The sequence below is a fragment of the Podarcis gaigeae genome, assembly GCF_964106915.1.
Source record: "Podarcis gaigeae genome assembly, chromosome: 16".
In the NCBI taxonomy this organism is placed as follows: domain Eukaryota; kingdom Metazoa; phylum Chordata; class Lepidosauria; order Squamata; family Lacertidae; genus Podarcis; species Podarcis gaigeae.
The window spans coordinates 11,914,707-11,930,573 of record NC_139693.1 but is presented as its reverse complement, the minus strand read 5'-3'; the positions used below and the strand labels follow the sequence as shown (position 1 = coordinate 11,930,573).

Here is a 15,867-nt window from a genome sequence, read left to right as displayed (position 1 = left end):
GGCAGTAAACAACTCTCAGACAAGCCAAGACTGAAAGCAGACTTTGGCTCTTTTAACTTGACCTCCCTCTCCCCTCAAGCTAAGTGGATTTCGTCCCTGCTGCCAAAACTGGGGGGGGGGGGGTGTCAGTGCCTCCACCCACACAATACATTTTGTACATCTAACAGACCTGCATATATTTGTGAAGGGTTAAAGGTAAAGGGACCCCTGACCCGTTAGGTCCAGGTGCAGAGGACTCTGCGGTTGCGGCACTCATCTCGCTTTCCTGGCCGAGGGAGCCGGCGTACAGCTTCTGGGTCATGTGGCCAGCATGACTAAGCCACTTCTGGCAAACCAGAGCAGTGCACGGAAACGCCGTTTACCTTCCCGCTGGAGCGGTACCTATTTATCTACTTGCACTTTGATGTGCTTTCGAACTGCTAGGTTGGCAGGAGCAGGGACCGAGCAATGGGAGCTCATCCCTTTGCGGGGATTCGAACCGCCGACCTTCTGATTGGCAAGTCCTAGGCTTTGTGGTTTAACCCACAGCACCACCCACGTCCCTTTGTGAAGGGTTGGTGGACCCAAAAAGCCCAGCAAGAGGGGATTCAGTAACCCTGTGAGGTAGCTTAGGCTGAGAGACTGAGAGACTGGCCCAAGGTCACCCAGACGGTTTCATCATGGCTAAGTGGGTGATTTGAACCCTGGTCTCCCATGGCGTGTTGTGGGGCATGCTGACATGTGCTGATGCTCCAAGGCATGTGTACATGCTGCCGCAGAACTTTGGTGGGCCCCAGCCCCTTCAGTGAAAATTTGGGGGGCCTCGGCCCCCACAGCCCCACATAAATGGCACTCCTGACTGGCATCATGGACCAAGGCATGTCTGGGTAGTAATCAGTTGGCCTGGAATAGCACTCCCCAACGTTATATATTATAAAAAATAGTTGTATTTGTACTTTGTACGCACATTCCGCCTATAGCATTGCTCATCTTTTAGTAGAGTGGATTGGCTTTCTGAATATCTTACTGGATGCACATTTTATGGATTTTGTATTTATGTTTTTAATGTTTGCTTGTTTAAAATTTCTGTGTTATCCAGTTCAGTCACTTTAAAATGTCCTTTTGTAAAAAGTGACTGATAATAATAATAAAAAATACGGACTTCCGGCGGGGGGGGGGGGGATTTCTGGAAGGCGCCAGTTCATCCTGGATCTTCGGCAATCAACAATTTTGGAGTTTTTTCTAACTAAAAAAAGCTGGTTTTACTTTTTGAAATATGGCAACCCTAAATAAATAATAATAATGATACATGTCTGATTTTTTTTTTGTCAGCTCCACATTGTTGGAAATCAAGGTATAAGTCTTAACTACTTATACTACTTAAATAAATATAAACATTCTGGCCAGTTGGGCTTGTCAACCCAAGGGAGAAACCATCTGACCTCAATATCTTATTTCTAGAGGACCTGGGCAAATAATGCTGGCAGAATGGAATCTCCTCTTTCTTCCTTAGCAATTTTCTCCCAACTCCTGAAGGGCACTCATTCCTGAGCACCCTCCCTCCCAAGGCTCTTAAACTCCAACCGTTCGTTCCTCTTTTGATTTCCATCAAATACCTGTCCAACATTTGAGTCAGGCTTCCATCATGTTCAGGCTTGTGTTCAGCCCAGGGCTGGAGGAAGAGGAGGAAGAGAGGTGGGAGGAAGCCTCAACAGGGGTGAGGCTGCCCCAGAGCTAAGTAAGGGATCCACGTGCTTCTCACCCCACGTTGCTGGGAAGGAGGCCGGCCTGCAGGCCAGATCTTGTAGCCTCTATAAAGGCCTGGGCTCCGAGCCAGCTTTGAATCCCAGATCTGAAATCCCATCGGAGCAGTCAGGCATCTCAAAGCAGGGATAAAGCAAGGCACACATAACAATTAATGTCCTTTTTTCTGGTTGCCCTTTTCAGGGCCTAGCAGCTATTAGAGCCGGATTAACGATGATGCTATGTGGGGCCTCATTGTGTGGGGCAGGGCACTGCTTTGATTTAAATATCTGGATTTTACTGAAGGTCTAAGAGCATCCATTTTGTTTATGGCACTGAACTTGTTGGAAACACAGCTAAAAGATGGTCGCCTTTTTAAAATATGCTCCTGCACCTGTGTCTTTTACAGCAAGCTGGTACATGGCAGCTATGTGGTTATCCACACTTAGGACAGGTGTAGGGGACCTTTGACTCACCAGATGTTGAACCACAATTCTCTGTGTCCCCAGCCATTGGCCACGTTTGCTAGGAGTGCTAGGAGTTGCGGTTTAGCAACTCCTGGAAGGCCAAAGGAACTTAGGGAAACCTGAGGTGGCCCTCCAGACCTCTCTATCTGGCCCTTGGGACTCTCTGCAGGCCTCACACCAGCCCTGCCTTGCACCCTCTTTGGGTGTTCTTGCCTGGCTGCAATGAAACTCTATTAATGCTTCTTGCCAAGATGGACAATTGTGTGTGGGTGCAGAAACTAGCCCACCATACAAAAGTCAAATTCACATTCATTGCTCTGCTCACTTTTGCTTTCTACCACTGGCCTGCAGCCCCCAAGTGGTTGCCTAGATGGGAAGAAGACTCCCTGTGCCTGACTTAGGGAAATTTCAGTCATCTTACAAAGCAGATGAAGGAACTCTGCAAAAAGAGACAGTAATCCTACCTGATGCACAGAATTCCTGGTGACCCTATTTTTCCCTGTGTTAAACGCTGTCCTCCCCCAGTGTGTTTACACCATACAATCTTCCTCCCCGAATTCCCAGAATCCTTCCTCCTCCTGCTGTTGTTGTTGTGCTGCTCAATGTTATTCGGAACAAGCAGAAAGGCTGGGTCCTTGCCAGGCTGCGGAAAATAAAGCGGTATGTTATTGCCGCATGTTTATCTGCTTCTCTAATGGACGGTGGTGCACACTCCTGTTGCGTGATCCCGCCGAGACTCACTCGAGTTCACACAGATAAAGGCACTCTTGGCCAGAGAGCAACATGAGTCCTCTCTCTCTCTCTCTCTCTCTCCCTCTCCCCTCCGCCACCCCCTACAGTTCAAAACGAGCTGAATGCTTTGGCACAGACCAGTCCACTGAGCTGAAACGGTTTGAAAAATGCTTGCAGTTGTAAACAAACTTTGAACTTCTTATCTGTGTCAGAGATGTTACCTTCCCAGCCTTGTTTGCCCCAGAAAGGCAAATGAGCTCCCTCACTTTGGCAACAACATTGCAGTTAGAAAACCTCACAGCCTCCCACTGTTTTGTAACCACCGTGGCTGGTTATTCCAGCACAGGAATCCAGCAGAGAATCCCAGGCAGTAAGATCAGGCTCTCAAATCAGACCTACTTCAGTTCTCATGCTTCCACAGCCCCACCTTGCCAAGTGCGGAGAATCAGTACTGCAGAATTCAACCTCCTGAATTAAGAAACTCCAAGATTCTAGTCCTTAAGAATACGTACAATGATAGGCCCGAAACTATGCTGAGTTCAGATAAACCGCTGAGTACGATTTCTAATGGTCAAAGAGCAGGGCCATAATTCCCAGCATCATTCTTCCCCCTTCTTGGGCCAACCCCGCAACTCAAGGTCCTTGGGCGCAGAACTTTGTTTGGCAGCAATTCAGGCCTTAAACTTTGGCCCCTGTTACTGCAGGGTTGGAAGGAAAGGGAAAGAGTATAAACTGCTCTTAAACAGCAGAGTGTATGAGTCGAATCAAGCACAAGAGGCATTGGTTCAAATTCCAGCCCAGTTTGCATTGAAGTTGCATATACACCAGCACACCCCCCCTCACAATAATCCTAGGAACTTGATAGTTTACCTGTCAGAGCTACAATACCCAGCACCCTTAACAAACTACAGTTCCCAGGATTCTTGAGGGAGGTGTGTGCTTTACACGTATGGTGTGTACATAGCCTCAGTCTGTCCTGCATGCCCCCTTGGAACCACATCTGTCACAATCACTTAGATCTTGCCTGCGCTATACATTTAAGGCAGAATCATATCAATTTAAACAGTCATGGATTCCCCAAAGTATTATGGGAACTGTAGTCTGTTAAGGGTACTGTTAGGAAGCCCCTATTCTCCTCACAGAGCTCTTTGAGGGGAGGAAGGGTCTCCTAAGACTACTCTCAGTACTCTTAACAAACTACAGTTCCCAGGATTCTTTGGGGGAAACAGTGCCTGTATAAAGTGGTATGATACTGCTTTAAATGTATTGTGCAGATGAGGCCTTAGTATACCACTGCTGTGCTGACTGTAAAGGCTGCGAATCACACTCAGGGCGGGCCTAGTGCCAGGGAAGTAAGCAATCCGAGAACCGGCTGTGCCGCCAAAATGCTCTAGTTCTCAGAATCAAAACAATAATAAAAACCCAGAACAGATGTGACATTTCCCTCCTCCCCTCGTGCAGTCAAGGCTTAGAAATACAGTCGCAGACACCCAAGGAATGGAAATTTGGAGGTTGGTCATCAGTCCCACTTTGTGCAGGTCTCTATCTGAAGACCACCCCCTTGACTGACAAATACAGTGGTACTTCGGGTTACATACACTTCAGGTTACATACGCTTCAGGTTACAGACTCCGCTAACCCAGAAATATTACCTTGGGTTAAGAACTTTGCTTCAGGATGAGAACAGAAATCGTGCTCCGGCGGTGCAGTGACAGCAGGAGGCCCCATTAGCTAAAGTGGTGCTTCAGGTTAAGAACAGTTTCAGGTTAAGAATGGACCTCCAGAACGAATTAAGTACTTAACCCGAGGTACCACTGTAGTCAATCAGCCACTGGCTAGCTTCAAGGTGCTGGGTTTGGTGTGTAAAGCCCTAAACAGCTTGGGACCAGGATACCTGAAAGATGGTCTCACCTTTTTCAGCCAGAGCATAGTTCAGGCACTTCTCAGCTTCAAAATGGAAGTTGGCCCACATATGAGAGTCTACACTTTTAAAAATATATGACTCCACCTAGCTCTTAGCCTCTCCTAGCCATGATTGGTCAAGCTACAGCACGGGGTCAATTTGTATTTCCTTTTCTGTCCCCATGTAGCAGTGTAGAGCTTTAAGCTTTCCCGCCAGGCCTCTACTGTTGCACACGCGCACGTTTGCACGAGGGCCCTTCCAAGCTGCCCTAGCCATCCGCCTGAATCTAAGAGAATGAGGGAGGCAGGGGCGCATTTATTTGACCTGCACCAGAACTAGGGGTGACCCCCAAACCAACTAGGGAGACAGCTTGCAGTAGTTTTGAGCATCTCCGTGAGTGGTGAACATGGCTGTTGTCAAACCTGCATCTGTTCAGGGCTGCCCCGAGTCGCCCGGCCACTTCTTGTAACAACTTCATGGTGAGTTCTAACCCCATTTTGCTTGGAAAAAAGCACTGGTCTCACTGCCTATCCAACTAACCACTGCACTCCGCAGGTGAGGGCCTCCTGCAGATACCGTCTTATCAAAAGGTTGATGCCACACAATGTAAAAATCTGGCTTTTATCATGACAACCACCCTATGGGTGTCCCTCTTGTTAAATATTAGACAGACGCCTGCTGAAGACCTTCCTCTTCCAACAAGCCTTTTAAGTAGAGGACTTTCCCAGCCTGTAGCCTCATTGGAATTGTTTGCAAGATGTTTGAACTGTTTTCTTGTTTGTGAGTTTGCCACCCGGGGCTCCTCGGGTTAGGAGGGTGGGATATAAATTGAATAAATAATAAATTGAATATATAGTAAAAGGAAGGACAGCAGGTGCTGGAGGGCCCTTGAAACTGCTCATCAACAGCACCTCAAAAGCTAAGCAAACAGGCATACACGTTGCTTTATCATAGTTTTTCCCACCGTGTTAAGAATTGTATTTCCAAACCCTCCAACATGCTGAGTCCCAAAACTGGGATGCGGGTCTTTCTGTCCATGCTCCTGTATGTGAGTCACATGACCCACATGAGTCCAAAATACATGCTTTTTTCAGGGCCGTGCTTTCACACCGCCTAAAAATGTATGTTTCGGGTCACCGTGCGAGGTTGCTGCCATGAAGAAAGCGCTTTACTGAGTTCTAACACAATGTTGGACTTATGAGACAGCGTTCCAACTCATCACTATCTGTAGCTGATGCTTCTTCAATTAACATCCACCTTAACTAGGTAAGACCTGTGCCCACTTGGTGGTCTGATCAATTTGAATATTTGAACGTGTATAAGCATATCTTCTCTATTGTTAATGAGCAGCCTTTGAGCTGATGTTGCTTTCAAATTTTAAGAAAGAAAGAAAGAAAGAAAGAAAGAAAGAAAGAAAGAAAGAAAGAAAGAAAGAAACAGTACAGTTCTGCAATCAACGGTTACTATCAGTGAAGTTTTTAAGGTCCAGTCTGCCATTTTGATTCAAAATGGCACCCAACTGTATCAAAACATAGATAAAAACTGGCTCCTCGATCTCAGGAACCATCACACAAAATTTGCTGCAATATCTTAAGAAGTGTCTGAATGCATAGCAAACTGACGAACAACTTTTCAAAATATGCTAATTTACTGGTGTTAGGGGTGGATGTCCCAATAACATTTTATGTTGTAATAAAGCATTCAAAATGATTTCTGAGTTGTCTTTCTTGACTCAATTAAGCTATCTCCACTGGTCTCTTGGACAATTAAAAACACGTCAAACTAAGTAAAAAGCTGTCCAGGTTAACAGTATTTGCACTTGTTGTAATGAGTAAACAAAATAAATTGGAAAGGAAATAGAGATGGAAAGATCTGCAAGTTTGAAACTGGACAAACAGAAACCCTATGTTAGAATGAAATCTACAAGTCTTTGGGGTTTCTATGGAGGTCTGGAAATAGCACGGCAATTACTGAGCATGTGTAAAATAAAATAAAAATCAATGGAAATGAGGCTCATTATTTCTTTGGAACGATGTACCGCAAGATCACATCCTTGAGCCAGGTGACCCCATCACGATAAAAAGTGAGGCAGCTGCTCTCAGTGGAAGATTTTGAAGTGGTGGTTCTCATACACAAACACTTAACTCAGAGCAGGGTAGGATTACAATCTGAATGGGCAAGAGTTCAACGAGGGCATCCATCTGGGTGCCTGTCTCAGATGTCAGGATATTCAGTTCCTTGGTACAGACATACTGTACTGGGTCAGATCTTGGCTTATCTGGGTGTATTCCATATGGTGGTAGCTATAAAGGGGCTTCTCTTATCCTATTGCCTGTGATACTTGGGACTGAATCTGGCACCTTCTGCACACAGTTAAGAGCGTGGCAGCTAGATCCTTCCAAAGGCCCATCTAGTCCAGCATCCTGTTCTCACAGTGGCCAAAGGGATGTCCCAATGGGAAGCCCACCAGCAGCACATAAACGCAACAGCAACTCTCCCCATTTGTGATTCCCAGCAACTGGTATTCAGAGGCACATCACTGCCCCCAACAGTGGCGAGAGAACATCGCCATCAGGCTTAGCGTCCATTGATAGCCTTATATTCCATGACTTTGTCTAATTCTCCTTTAAAGCCATCCCAGTTGGTTAGCCATCAATGCCTCTTGCTGGAGCAAACTTTACAGTCCCAAGTACATGCTGTGTGAAGAAAGTACCGTATTTTTTGCTCTATAAGACTCACTTTTCCCCTCCTAAAAAGTAAGGGGAAATGTGTGTGCGTCTTATGGAGCGAATGCAGGCTGCACAGCTATCCCAGAAGCCAGAACAGCAAGAGGGATCGCTGCTTTCACTGCGCAGCGACCCCTCTTGTTGTTCTGGCTTCTGAGATTCAGAATATTTCTTTTCTTGTTTTCCTCCTCCAAAAACTAGGTGCGTCTTATGGTCTGGCGCGTCTTATAGAGCGAAAAATACGGTACTTATTTTTGTTGCCTGTCCCCTGGTTCTGGTATTATGAGGTTTGGGGGTACAGAAACCTTCTCCCAATCCACTTTCTTTACACCATTGTAATCTTAACCCCCCCCTCTATTTTAAACACCTTCTGCATGCAAAACAGTGGATCTGAAAGGTGATGGACTATATGGAATTGGCGGAAATGACTGGCAGAATCCGAGACCAAGGAGAAGAGCTGGTGGAAGAAGATTGGAAGAAATTTAAAGACTATCTGCAGAAATACTGTAAAATTAATTAATGTTAAAATGATGTTGGATTGAAAATAAGTGGCATTAGCAACAAAGTTAACAAGAATATGCAAAAATGGATTGATAATATATGAAAACATATAATATTATGTTAAGATTTAAAGTTAAGATAAATGAAAGAGGGTAAGGATTTGCTGATTTGATTATGTAAATGGGAATACAAAAAGGGGAGGTGTGAGGAGGTCAACGAAACAAGCAAATGAGTTCAAAGATACTTAAAAATGGATTTCTTTTTAATTTTTCTTTGTATCTTGTAATCTTTATTTCTTAATTTTTGTATTTTTCTTTTTCTTAGTTTTTCCTTCTTATAAGCTTTTTTATTTTTACTCTGTAAACTTTTGTTTTTTTGTAAAATCTCAATAAATATTTAAAAAAACAAAAAACAAAACAGTGGATCTGCCATTAAGCTGCAACCTCTCAAACTTGCCTGGGAGTCTCTTCCCTCCATAGCTCAGGGGCTTTGCAAGGAGAAGATCCCTGGTTCATTCCTGGCATCTTAGAATTAGAAAGCGAAACAGAGTGAGGGCAGAGTTCAAGATTCACAGTGCCTGCAAGTGGTAAATATGTGTCTGGACTGTTCCAGTTCCATAACTCACATTGCCAAATGCTCCCTCATATCCTAAAAGCAATATTCCCAGCACATTAAAAAACCGAGCACATCAGGGAGGAAGCTAGGCTTACAACCCTTTTCCTTGGTGTACTGGGTTTCTCTTTGCAAGGATTTAGCTCCATTTGTAGAGCATCTGCTTTCCACAATGACATCTCCAGGTCAAGCTGGGAGAGATGCTCTTCCTGAAACCCTGGAGAGCCGCTGCCAGTCAGTGTAGACAGAACTGAGCAAGACGGACCAAGGATTTGAGACAAAATAAGGCAGCTTCTGTGGGACGTGGGTGGCGCTGTGGGTTAAACCACAGAGCCTAGGACTTGCTGATCAGAAGGTCGGCAGTTCGAATCCCCGCGACGGGGTGAGCTCCTGTTGTTTGGTCCCTGCTCCTGCCAACCTAGCAGTTCGAAAGCATGTCAAAGTGCAAGTAGAAAAATAGGTACCACTCCGGTGGGAAGGTAAATGGCATTTCCATGCACTGCTCTGGTTTGCCAGAAGCGGCTTCGTCATGCTGGCCACGTGACCTGGAAGCTGTACACCGGCTCCCTCGGCCAGTAAAGCGAGATGAGCGCCGCAACCCCAGAGTCGGCCACGACTGGACCTAATGGTCAGGGGTCCCTTTACCCTTTACCTTTAAGGCAGCTTCTTATGTTTCTTCTCCCTAATCTGAGCGACTTGCATCACCTTGACTGGACCTAAACGCTTTCAGCAAAATGCTTTGGTCGAGGTCAGAGAGACTTGGGACTTTGGCCTAGTGTTAAGGCTACTTCAGCAGTATTCTTCCACAGCTTCCTAGGGAGGGGCTGCACTGAAACCCTGGAACAATTTAAAATAAAATAAAGGGTGGTTTATTTTGTGGGGTGGGGGAAGGAAAGGAGGGGGTCCGAAAGGCCGGCTCAAGTCAACTGAGCCACAACAAATGGGAATGTGATGTAGCACGAAGGGGGGAGTTGCTGCCATTTTCCAGAATGGAAACGACAGGGAGAAGAAAGAGAAAACATATGGTTCTTAACTTGCATACTGTTTAATCTGGGGTTGGGATCCTCGGGTTTGAAGGCCAAATGCGGGCCTCTAACCCTATCTGGCCCTTGGAATGCTCTTCACGCCACACCCCATCTCCAGCTCTGCTTTGCACCCCATTGAGTGTTTTTGCTGAAATATGCCTCTGAACTCTGGCGATGCCTTGCACTTGGCTGAAAGGAGGTAGGGCCATAGCTGGGGGTGGCGAGGTGAGCCCTGCCAGGGGCGCAGGCGATGGGAGCGGACACAAAACCAGATAAAAATATGTCCATAAATATAAATATTGATTATTGCCTCATAAGAAATGGTTTTAAATAGAGGGTGAATTGAATGGGGGGTTGTTGGAGGAGAGGCAGAAAGAAGAGCTAATTTGTCCGTGGCTAGGGGGTGTGATTTGGAAGGTTCTGCCGGGGCGCAAGATCACCTAGCTATGGCTCTGGATGGAGGACAGAGATGGGAGCATGCCTGAAGAAGCTAGCCTGTTGTACAAAGCAAACATCTACATTAATTGCTCCAGCCATTTTTGCCTCTGGCTCCAGTCACCACTGCCATGTGGCTCTTGGAAAGTTGCGCAGAAGGGAATGCGGCCTGAAAAAAAGGTTCCCCACCCCTGTGCTAAATCAACAGACGATTGACAGACGACCCAGGTTCAAATCCTCCACTCAGTCATGAAGCTTACTGGGTGGTCTTGGGCTGGTCTCTCCCTCCCTTCCTCTCACCACCTAACCTGCCTCACAGGGGTGTTGTGAAGCTAAAAAGAGACTCTGTGGGGGGTGGGGGTGTTTGCTGCTGGGAGCACCTACAAGACCCCTGTCTACTATTCTATGATTTTTTTGAGAAGGGGCAGGAAAAATCCTTATAATTAATAATACTTTCAAATTGGGTTTCCTATATATGTTAAGAGAGGAAAAAGAGGGTCAGGTGATTAAAAACGGACCAACATGAAATCCATTGGACAGAGGCCCACAAGGTTATTATTTCACAAGCCATAAAACGGCTTGAACAAGAGGCTTAATCAACTGCTTCCTCCTGAGCATGCACAGAGTGCCACACTTCTGAGAGCGGGGGGGAGCTTTATTCTATCGCTGTTGCTTTTAGAAATTAATGTGAAAGAACAGGGTGGGGAGCGGAAGGGAAGGCTGTGCTGAGAATGGGAAACGCAAGGTTAGCAGGGGCTTCAAAAGCTACTTTCGGAAGCGGCAGACAGTTACCTCGTCTCCCCTCCTTTTCCAGCTCTCTCTTTCCCAGCCGCATGTCCGGAGTCTCACCGCCGCCTAGCTCCCCTTTCCACACGGCAGCCATCTTGATACCACTAAGACCAACATGTTTCCATGGCAACCAGAGCGGCCAAGGAAGCTTCTGCTCAAGTGGGAAAACAAGACTTGGCAGTGGCTGGGGGGACCACACCGAAATGGAAGAAGACAGGAGACAATTGTCAACTTTGGTTGGTCCCCTCTCCCCACAACACTTGGGGAGGGGGGGGGCAGACAGAAATTCAGCAGGTGAAATGATAATGGAATGGAAAGGCAGTGACAGGGAATGGGGGTGCACGAACTTGACTGTTCAGTGTCTATCACACTTCCTCAGAGACAGGGAATCTCAGGGGCAAGGGCCAAGTGTGGCCCTCCAGGCCTCTCTGTCTGGCCCTCAGAACTCTCCCTATGCCACACCTCACCAGCCCCATGAAGGCGTCTGAACTCTGATAATGCTTCCTGGTTGTATGGAAGGAGGATACAGATTGGTGTGTGTAGAAACTATTTTACTCTAACAAAAGTCAGGTTTACATTCATTGTTCCGTTCACTTTTGCCTCTGCCCCCCCCCCCCCGCCACTACTGGCAAGTGGCCCTCAGAAGGCTGTCCAGAAGGAAATGTGGCCCTTGAGCTGAAAAACAGTTCCCCTCCCTTGCTCTCCCTATTATAAAAAGCACAGGAGCCTCTCCAGAAATAAAGGTGGCAGCTCTACAAAGGAGAAATTCAATGATCTCCAGTTAAGGCAGGATGAGTTCCTGGAGATCAACCAAGCAGCCATCACAACAACCATAATTCTTGCTACCAAGACACAAGCACACATTTCCCACCCCCCTCTGTCATCCCAAAGATTACAGAGAAAAATGTACTGTGAATGCAGCTGGGGTGTGTTGGGAGGTATGAAAAATCCCTGCAAAAATCAGGTTGGTGCTTTCTAGATTTTTAACAAACAAGCTAATCAACTCAGGATCCAGGGGAACTCTGTGCAATCTCAGTCTCTCTTTCTCACACTCTCTCATTCCCTCTCTCTCTCTCTCCAGATGAGCTTCCATTTACCCCAAAACATCATGCATCAATTGTCTTTTTCAAAGCACAGAAGGGCTAAGAAGCCATTTAAGAGCTGCTTCTAGGCCTGGGATCTGTCTGCCGGATGTGGCCAGTCCATCTTCCTCCATCTGCACAACAGCCCAGGATGCAGGATGGGCCCTCTCCTGCGCCTTTTCCCTCTAGCAGTGCTGTGCCTCACAGCTTGCGATAGGCGCCAACAGTGATGTCAAAAAGCTTTGTGTTGGTGATCCGTCCCTGTTTGTCCAACAGGAAATAGAAGGCTCTCCCCTTAACCTTGAGTGGCATCATCGCCGGCACCTCCGAACGATGGGACATACAGGAAACATGGCGAAGAGGGACCGTGAAGGACGAGGTCCAGCCCAAGGGGTAATAGGTGGTAAAGGTCACCTCCTGCCCACCTCGGTGCAGCAAGATCCGGCTCACCGAGCGTCGGGAAAAGACAAAACCTGCCGCCAAGATCAGAGAACCTGCAGAGGAACAGAGCAGGATGTCAAGTCGAGCTGAGATAACCTACTGGTTAGGCTACTGCAATGCTTGATATATCCTAAGGCTGCCCTGGGAGGTGGTTCAGAAATGGCAAGTGGTTCAGAATTCAGTTGCTGGGTTTCTGACTAGGAAATTTAATCATCATGTATTAGCGTTTCGCCAATGCACATGTTCCTACTCTGGTTTTGGACCCGATTCAAAGAGATTTTGACCTTCAAAGACCTTCATGGCTTAAGACTAAGGCCCAGGTGCTTCTGCCAGCTGAGCTGTGACAGACCTATGTCAAGGAAAAACCTGTTTTGTGGTAGTACCCGACCTGTGCAATTTCCCACGGAAACTGGACTTGTGCCTGCTTTGATACATTTGGGTGCCTGTGTCAACCTGGTGCCTTAATGGATGTTTCAGACTACAGCTCCCACCTGCCCCAGCCACGGATGTTGGATCTGATCCTTGGTCCTGGTTATAAGCCTGAGTTGGGCAGGGAGTGTCTTATTTTTATTGGGTTGTATCCGTGTTAATTCTACTCAGAGTAGACCCCCTGAAACAAAGGAGCATGGCTGAGGCCTCATCTGCACCTTATATTTAAAGCAATATTATGCCACTTTAACAGTCATGGCTTTCTCCAAAGAATTTCAGGGCCTGCCATTTGTTAGTGATGCAGAGAGTTGTTAGGAAACCCCTATTCCCTCCACAGAGCTACACTTCCCAGAGTGGCTTAACAATCAATCCTTCTTTCCAGCAAACTCTGGGAATCATAGTTCTGTGGGGGAGATGGCAGGGGAGGTCTCCTAACAACTCTCAGTACAGTGGTACCTCGGGTTACATATGCTTCAGGTTACATACGCTTCAGGTTACACACTCCACTAACCTAGAAATAGTGCTTCAGGTTAAGAACTTTGCTTCAGGATGAGAACAGAAATCATACTCCGGTGGCTCAGCGGCAGCAGGAGGCCCCATTAGCTAAAGTGGTGCTTCAGGTTAAGAACAGTTTCAGGTTATGAACAGACCTCCGGAACCAATTAAGTACTTAACCTGAGGTACCACTGTACTGTTAACAACTACAATTCTCAGCATTGTTTGGGGGAAGCCATGCCTCTTTAAAGTGGTAGTGATGCTGCTCTAAATGTATAGTGCAGATAGGGGCCTTACTTAGATAAATTAATTTCAATGGATCTATTTGGGGGTAGAACTTAATTGGCTACAACCCACGGCAGTGGCGTAGCATGGGTTGTCAGTACCTGGGGCAAGGCAAGTAATTTGCGCCCCCTAACCCGTGGATTTGCGCCCCCTAACCCTAACCCCCAGATGTTGTGCCCGGTGCGGCCGGTCCCCCCTGCACCCCCCACTCTACGCCACTGACCCACGGATCTGAAACCCACAATATTACATTTGGATACATCTTCCTGCTCTGCCCCACATACTATCTGTCACCAAGAAGAAGCAAACCTACAATTTCATGAAAGTAAGATTGCAATTTATATTGTAAACTCCCCGGGGTTAGGGGTCTTTTTTGTTTTGCTTAGAAAAATGCGCAATGCGCCATGCGCATCGTGGCACATAGCTCAATCGCTAGAGCATGAGACTCTTAATCTTAGGGTCGTGAGTTCAAGCCCCATGCTGGGCCAAAACGATTCCTGCAGTGCAGGGGGTTGGAATAGATGACCTTCGTGGTGCTTTCCAATTCTACAACAACGAAGAGCAACCAATGCTAATAAGTAACCCCGGAGGAGGAGCGGGCAGCGCAATCCAGCCCTTCCTTACCCACGGTCAGGCAAGACGCAGTGAAACCGAAGCGCCACTTGTTGGAGCTCAACTGTATCGTGGCCCCTCCCGGTAGAGTTGGCAGAGGGCGCTCCCCATGCTGGGGATCCGGCTCTGGCCGGCTCGCCCTAACATCCCGCAAGCCGTGGAAAGCGAAGTGTGCCAGATACGCCCAGAACACGAACTGGCCGGCGCAGAACAGCCCAAGAATACGGAAAAAACGGCCTCGATCGTGCTGGAAAAGCAAGACATCCCGGGGCACATTAGTATCCAACGGGAAGGCGGTCTGCACGCCCCGGGCGCCCCATCGCCCAGGCAGCTCCGCGCCGGGAGCCCTTTGCGCGCCCCAGCTCCAAAAGCGCACAGGACCCGTGAGGCCCCAGAGCCTCCAAACCCCGCAGCCTCCAGCCCCCCGACCTGCCAGCCCCCCGATCCGCAGCCCAGCTCGCCATGTGCAGTGCAACATTCTTGAACCGCTTTTGCCAAGGTCAGCTGCAGCCCAAGAGGCTCATGGGAATTGTAGTATTTCTCCCCTCCCTTTTCTTTTTAACCCACTTCCCCTTCTCTACACAGTCATAGGCGGATGCTCGTTTCGGGCGCCATCTTTGGGGAGGGCAGCTTTAGCTTCCGGTCACTTACCAAAACTGGCAAGGCTGAGGAAGCGCACAGGATACCTTGAAAGCACATTCCCTCAGGGAATTGTCAAATTGTGAAGAGTGCGGTTTGTGGAGCGCCAGAAACTGCAACAATCATTTTAAGAAGAGACTACATGTGTTGTGTAGAGCATTGTTTCCCAACCTTGGGTCTCCAGCTCTTTTTGGACTACAATTCCCATCATCCCTGACCACTGGTCTTGCTAGCTAGGGATGATGGGAGTTGTAGTCCAAAAGGAGCTGAAGACCCAAAGTTGGGAAACAGTGGTGTAGTAGAGGATAGGCTACAAAGATGGAGGGATCTAGAGACCATAAGAGGAAAGGTTGAATATATTAGGTCTGTTCAACCTGGATGACTGATTAAGAGTTGATAAAACCTGAAGAGCTATTGTTGAGGCCAAGGTTAGTAAAGGTAGTCTACATTCACTACTCCTGGCATAAATCACAGAGCCAATTTATTTTCTGTTGCTCAGAGGGTAGGACCCAGACAGGTTTGAATTACAAAAGGATCTAGACTAAAAAAAAATTGTATATAAAATTTGTTTAAACAATGAAAATATTTTTTTAAAAAAGGATTTAGACTAAAAGTGGATAGCTATCTATCAGGGTTGTTGTAGCAGTGGATTCCCTGCGCTATTAAAGGGTTTGGACTTGAGTTGTGAGTCCCCTTCCAACTAATTCTGGTCACCTAAGCACAATTCAGTGTTGCATAACACCCTTCTCCATCACAGTCTTAAAAAAATAAAGCTTCGTCCAAGGCTCCTGGGTTACTGAGTGACATCTCTGTATATAACACGGAGCAGGGGATCTTGCAGATCTCCAGGGCTGCAAGAGGAGCCGTCTTCCACAGGGAAGAAATAAAAGTTAACATAACCTTGCTCTCCTTTTCAGAGGAAGGATAAACTCAGGGCAGGAGGCCAAAGCATTAGGATGTCCTTACAGACTT

At 47.1% G+C, this 15,867-nt stretch overlaps 2 protein-coding genes across 2 annotated transcripts in view; both read right to left on the bottom strand.

The window, feature by feature from the left end:
- Window positions 1-11,368, bottom strand: part of SLC3A2 (solute carrier family 3 member 2) — a 26,186-nt gene extending 14,818 nt beyond the window's left edge. The window contains exon 1 of the mRNA XM_083715725.1: window positions 10,916-11,368. Coding sequence (XP_083571851.1) covers window positions 10,916-11,006 — 91 coding nt within the window. The 5' untranslated portion in view covers window positions 11,007-11,368. The remainder of the gene's footprint in view (window positions 1-10,915) is intronic.
- A 74-nt stretch (window positions 11,369-11,442) lies between these two features.
- TMEM223 (transmembrane protein 223) lies at window positions 11,443-14,958 on the bottom strand. Its single transcript, XM_083716114.1, has 2 exons — window positions 14,269-14,958; window positions 11,443-12,488 (listed from the first exon to the last, which is right to left on the bottom strand). Exons 1-2 carry the CDS (start codon window positions 14,732-14,734, stop codon window positions 12,196-12,198), a joined length of 759 nt encoding a protein of 252 aa, XP_083572240.1. The 5' UTR covers window positions 14,735-14,958; the 3' UTR covers window positions 11,443-12,195.
- Window positions 14,959-15,867: the final 909 nt, after the last annotated feature.

Excerpts from the sequence above, each read along its gene's own strand:
- TMEM223 (XM_083716114.1), bottom strand. The coding sequence starts at position 14,734 with ATGTTGCACTGCACATGGCGAGCTGGGCTGCGGATCGGGGGGCTGGCA. Across the intron at positions 12,489-14,268 it reads TGCGTCTTGCCTGACCGTGG|GTTCTCTGATCTTGGCGGCA; the intron begins GTAAGGAAGGGC and ends GTTCCTCTGCAG.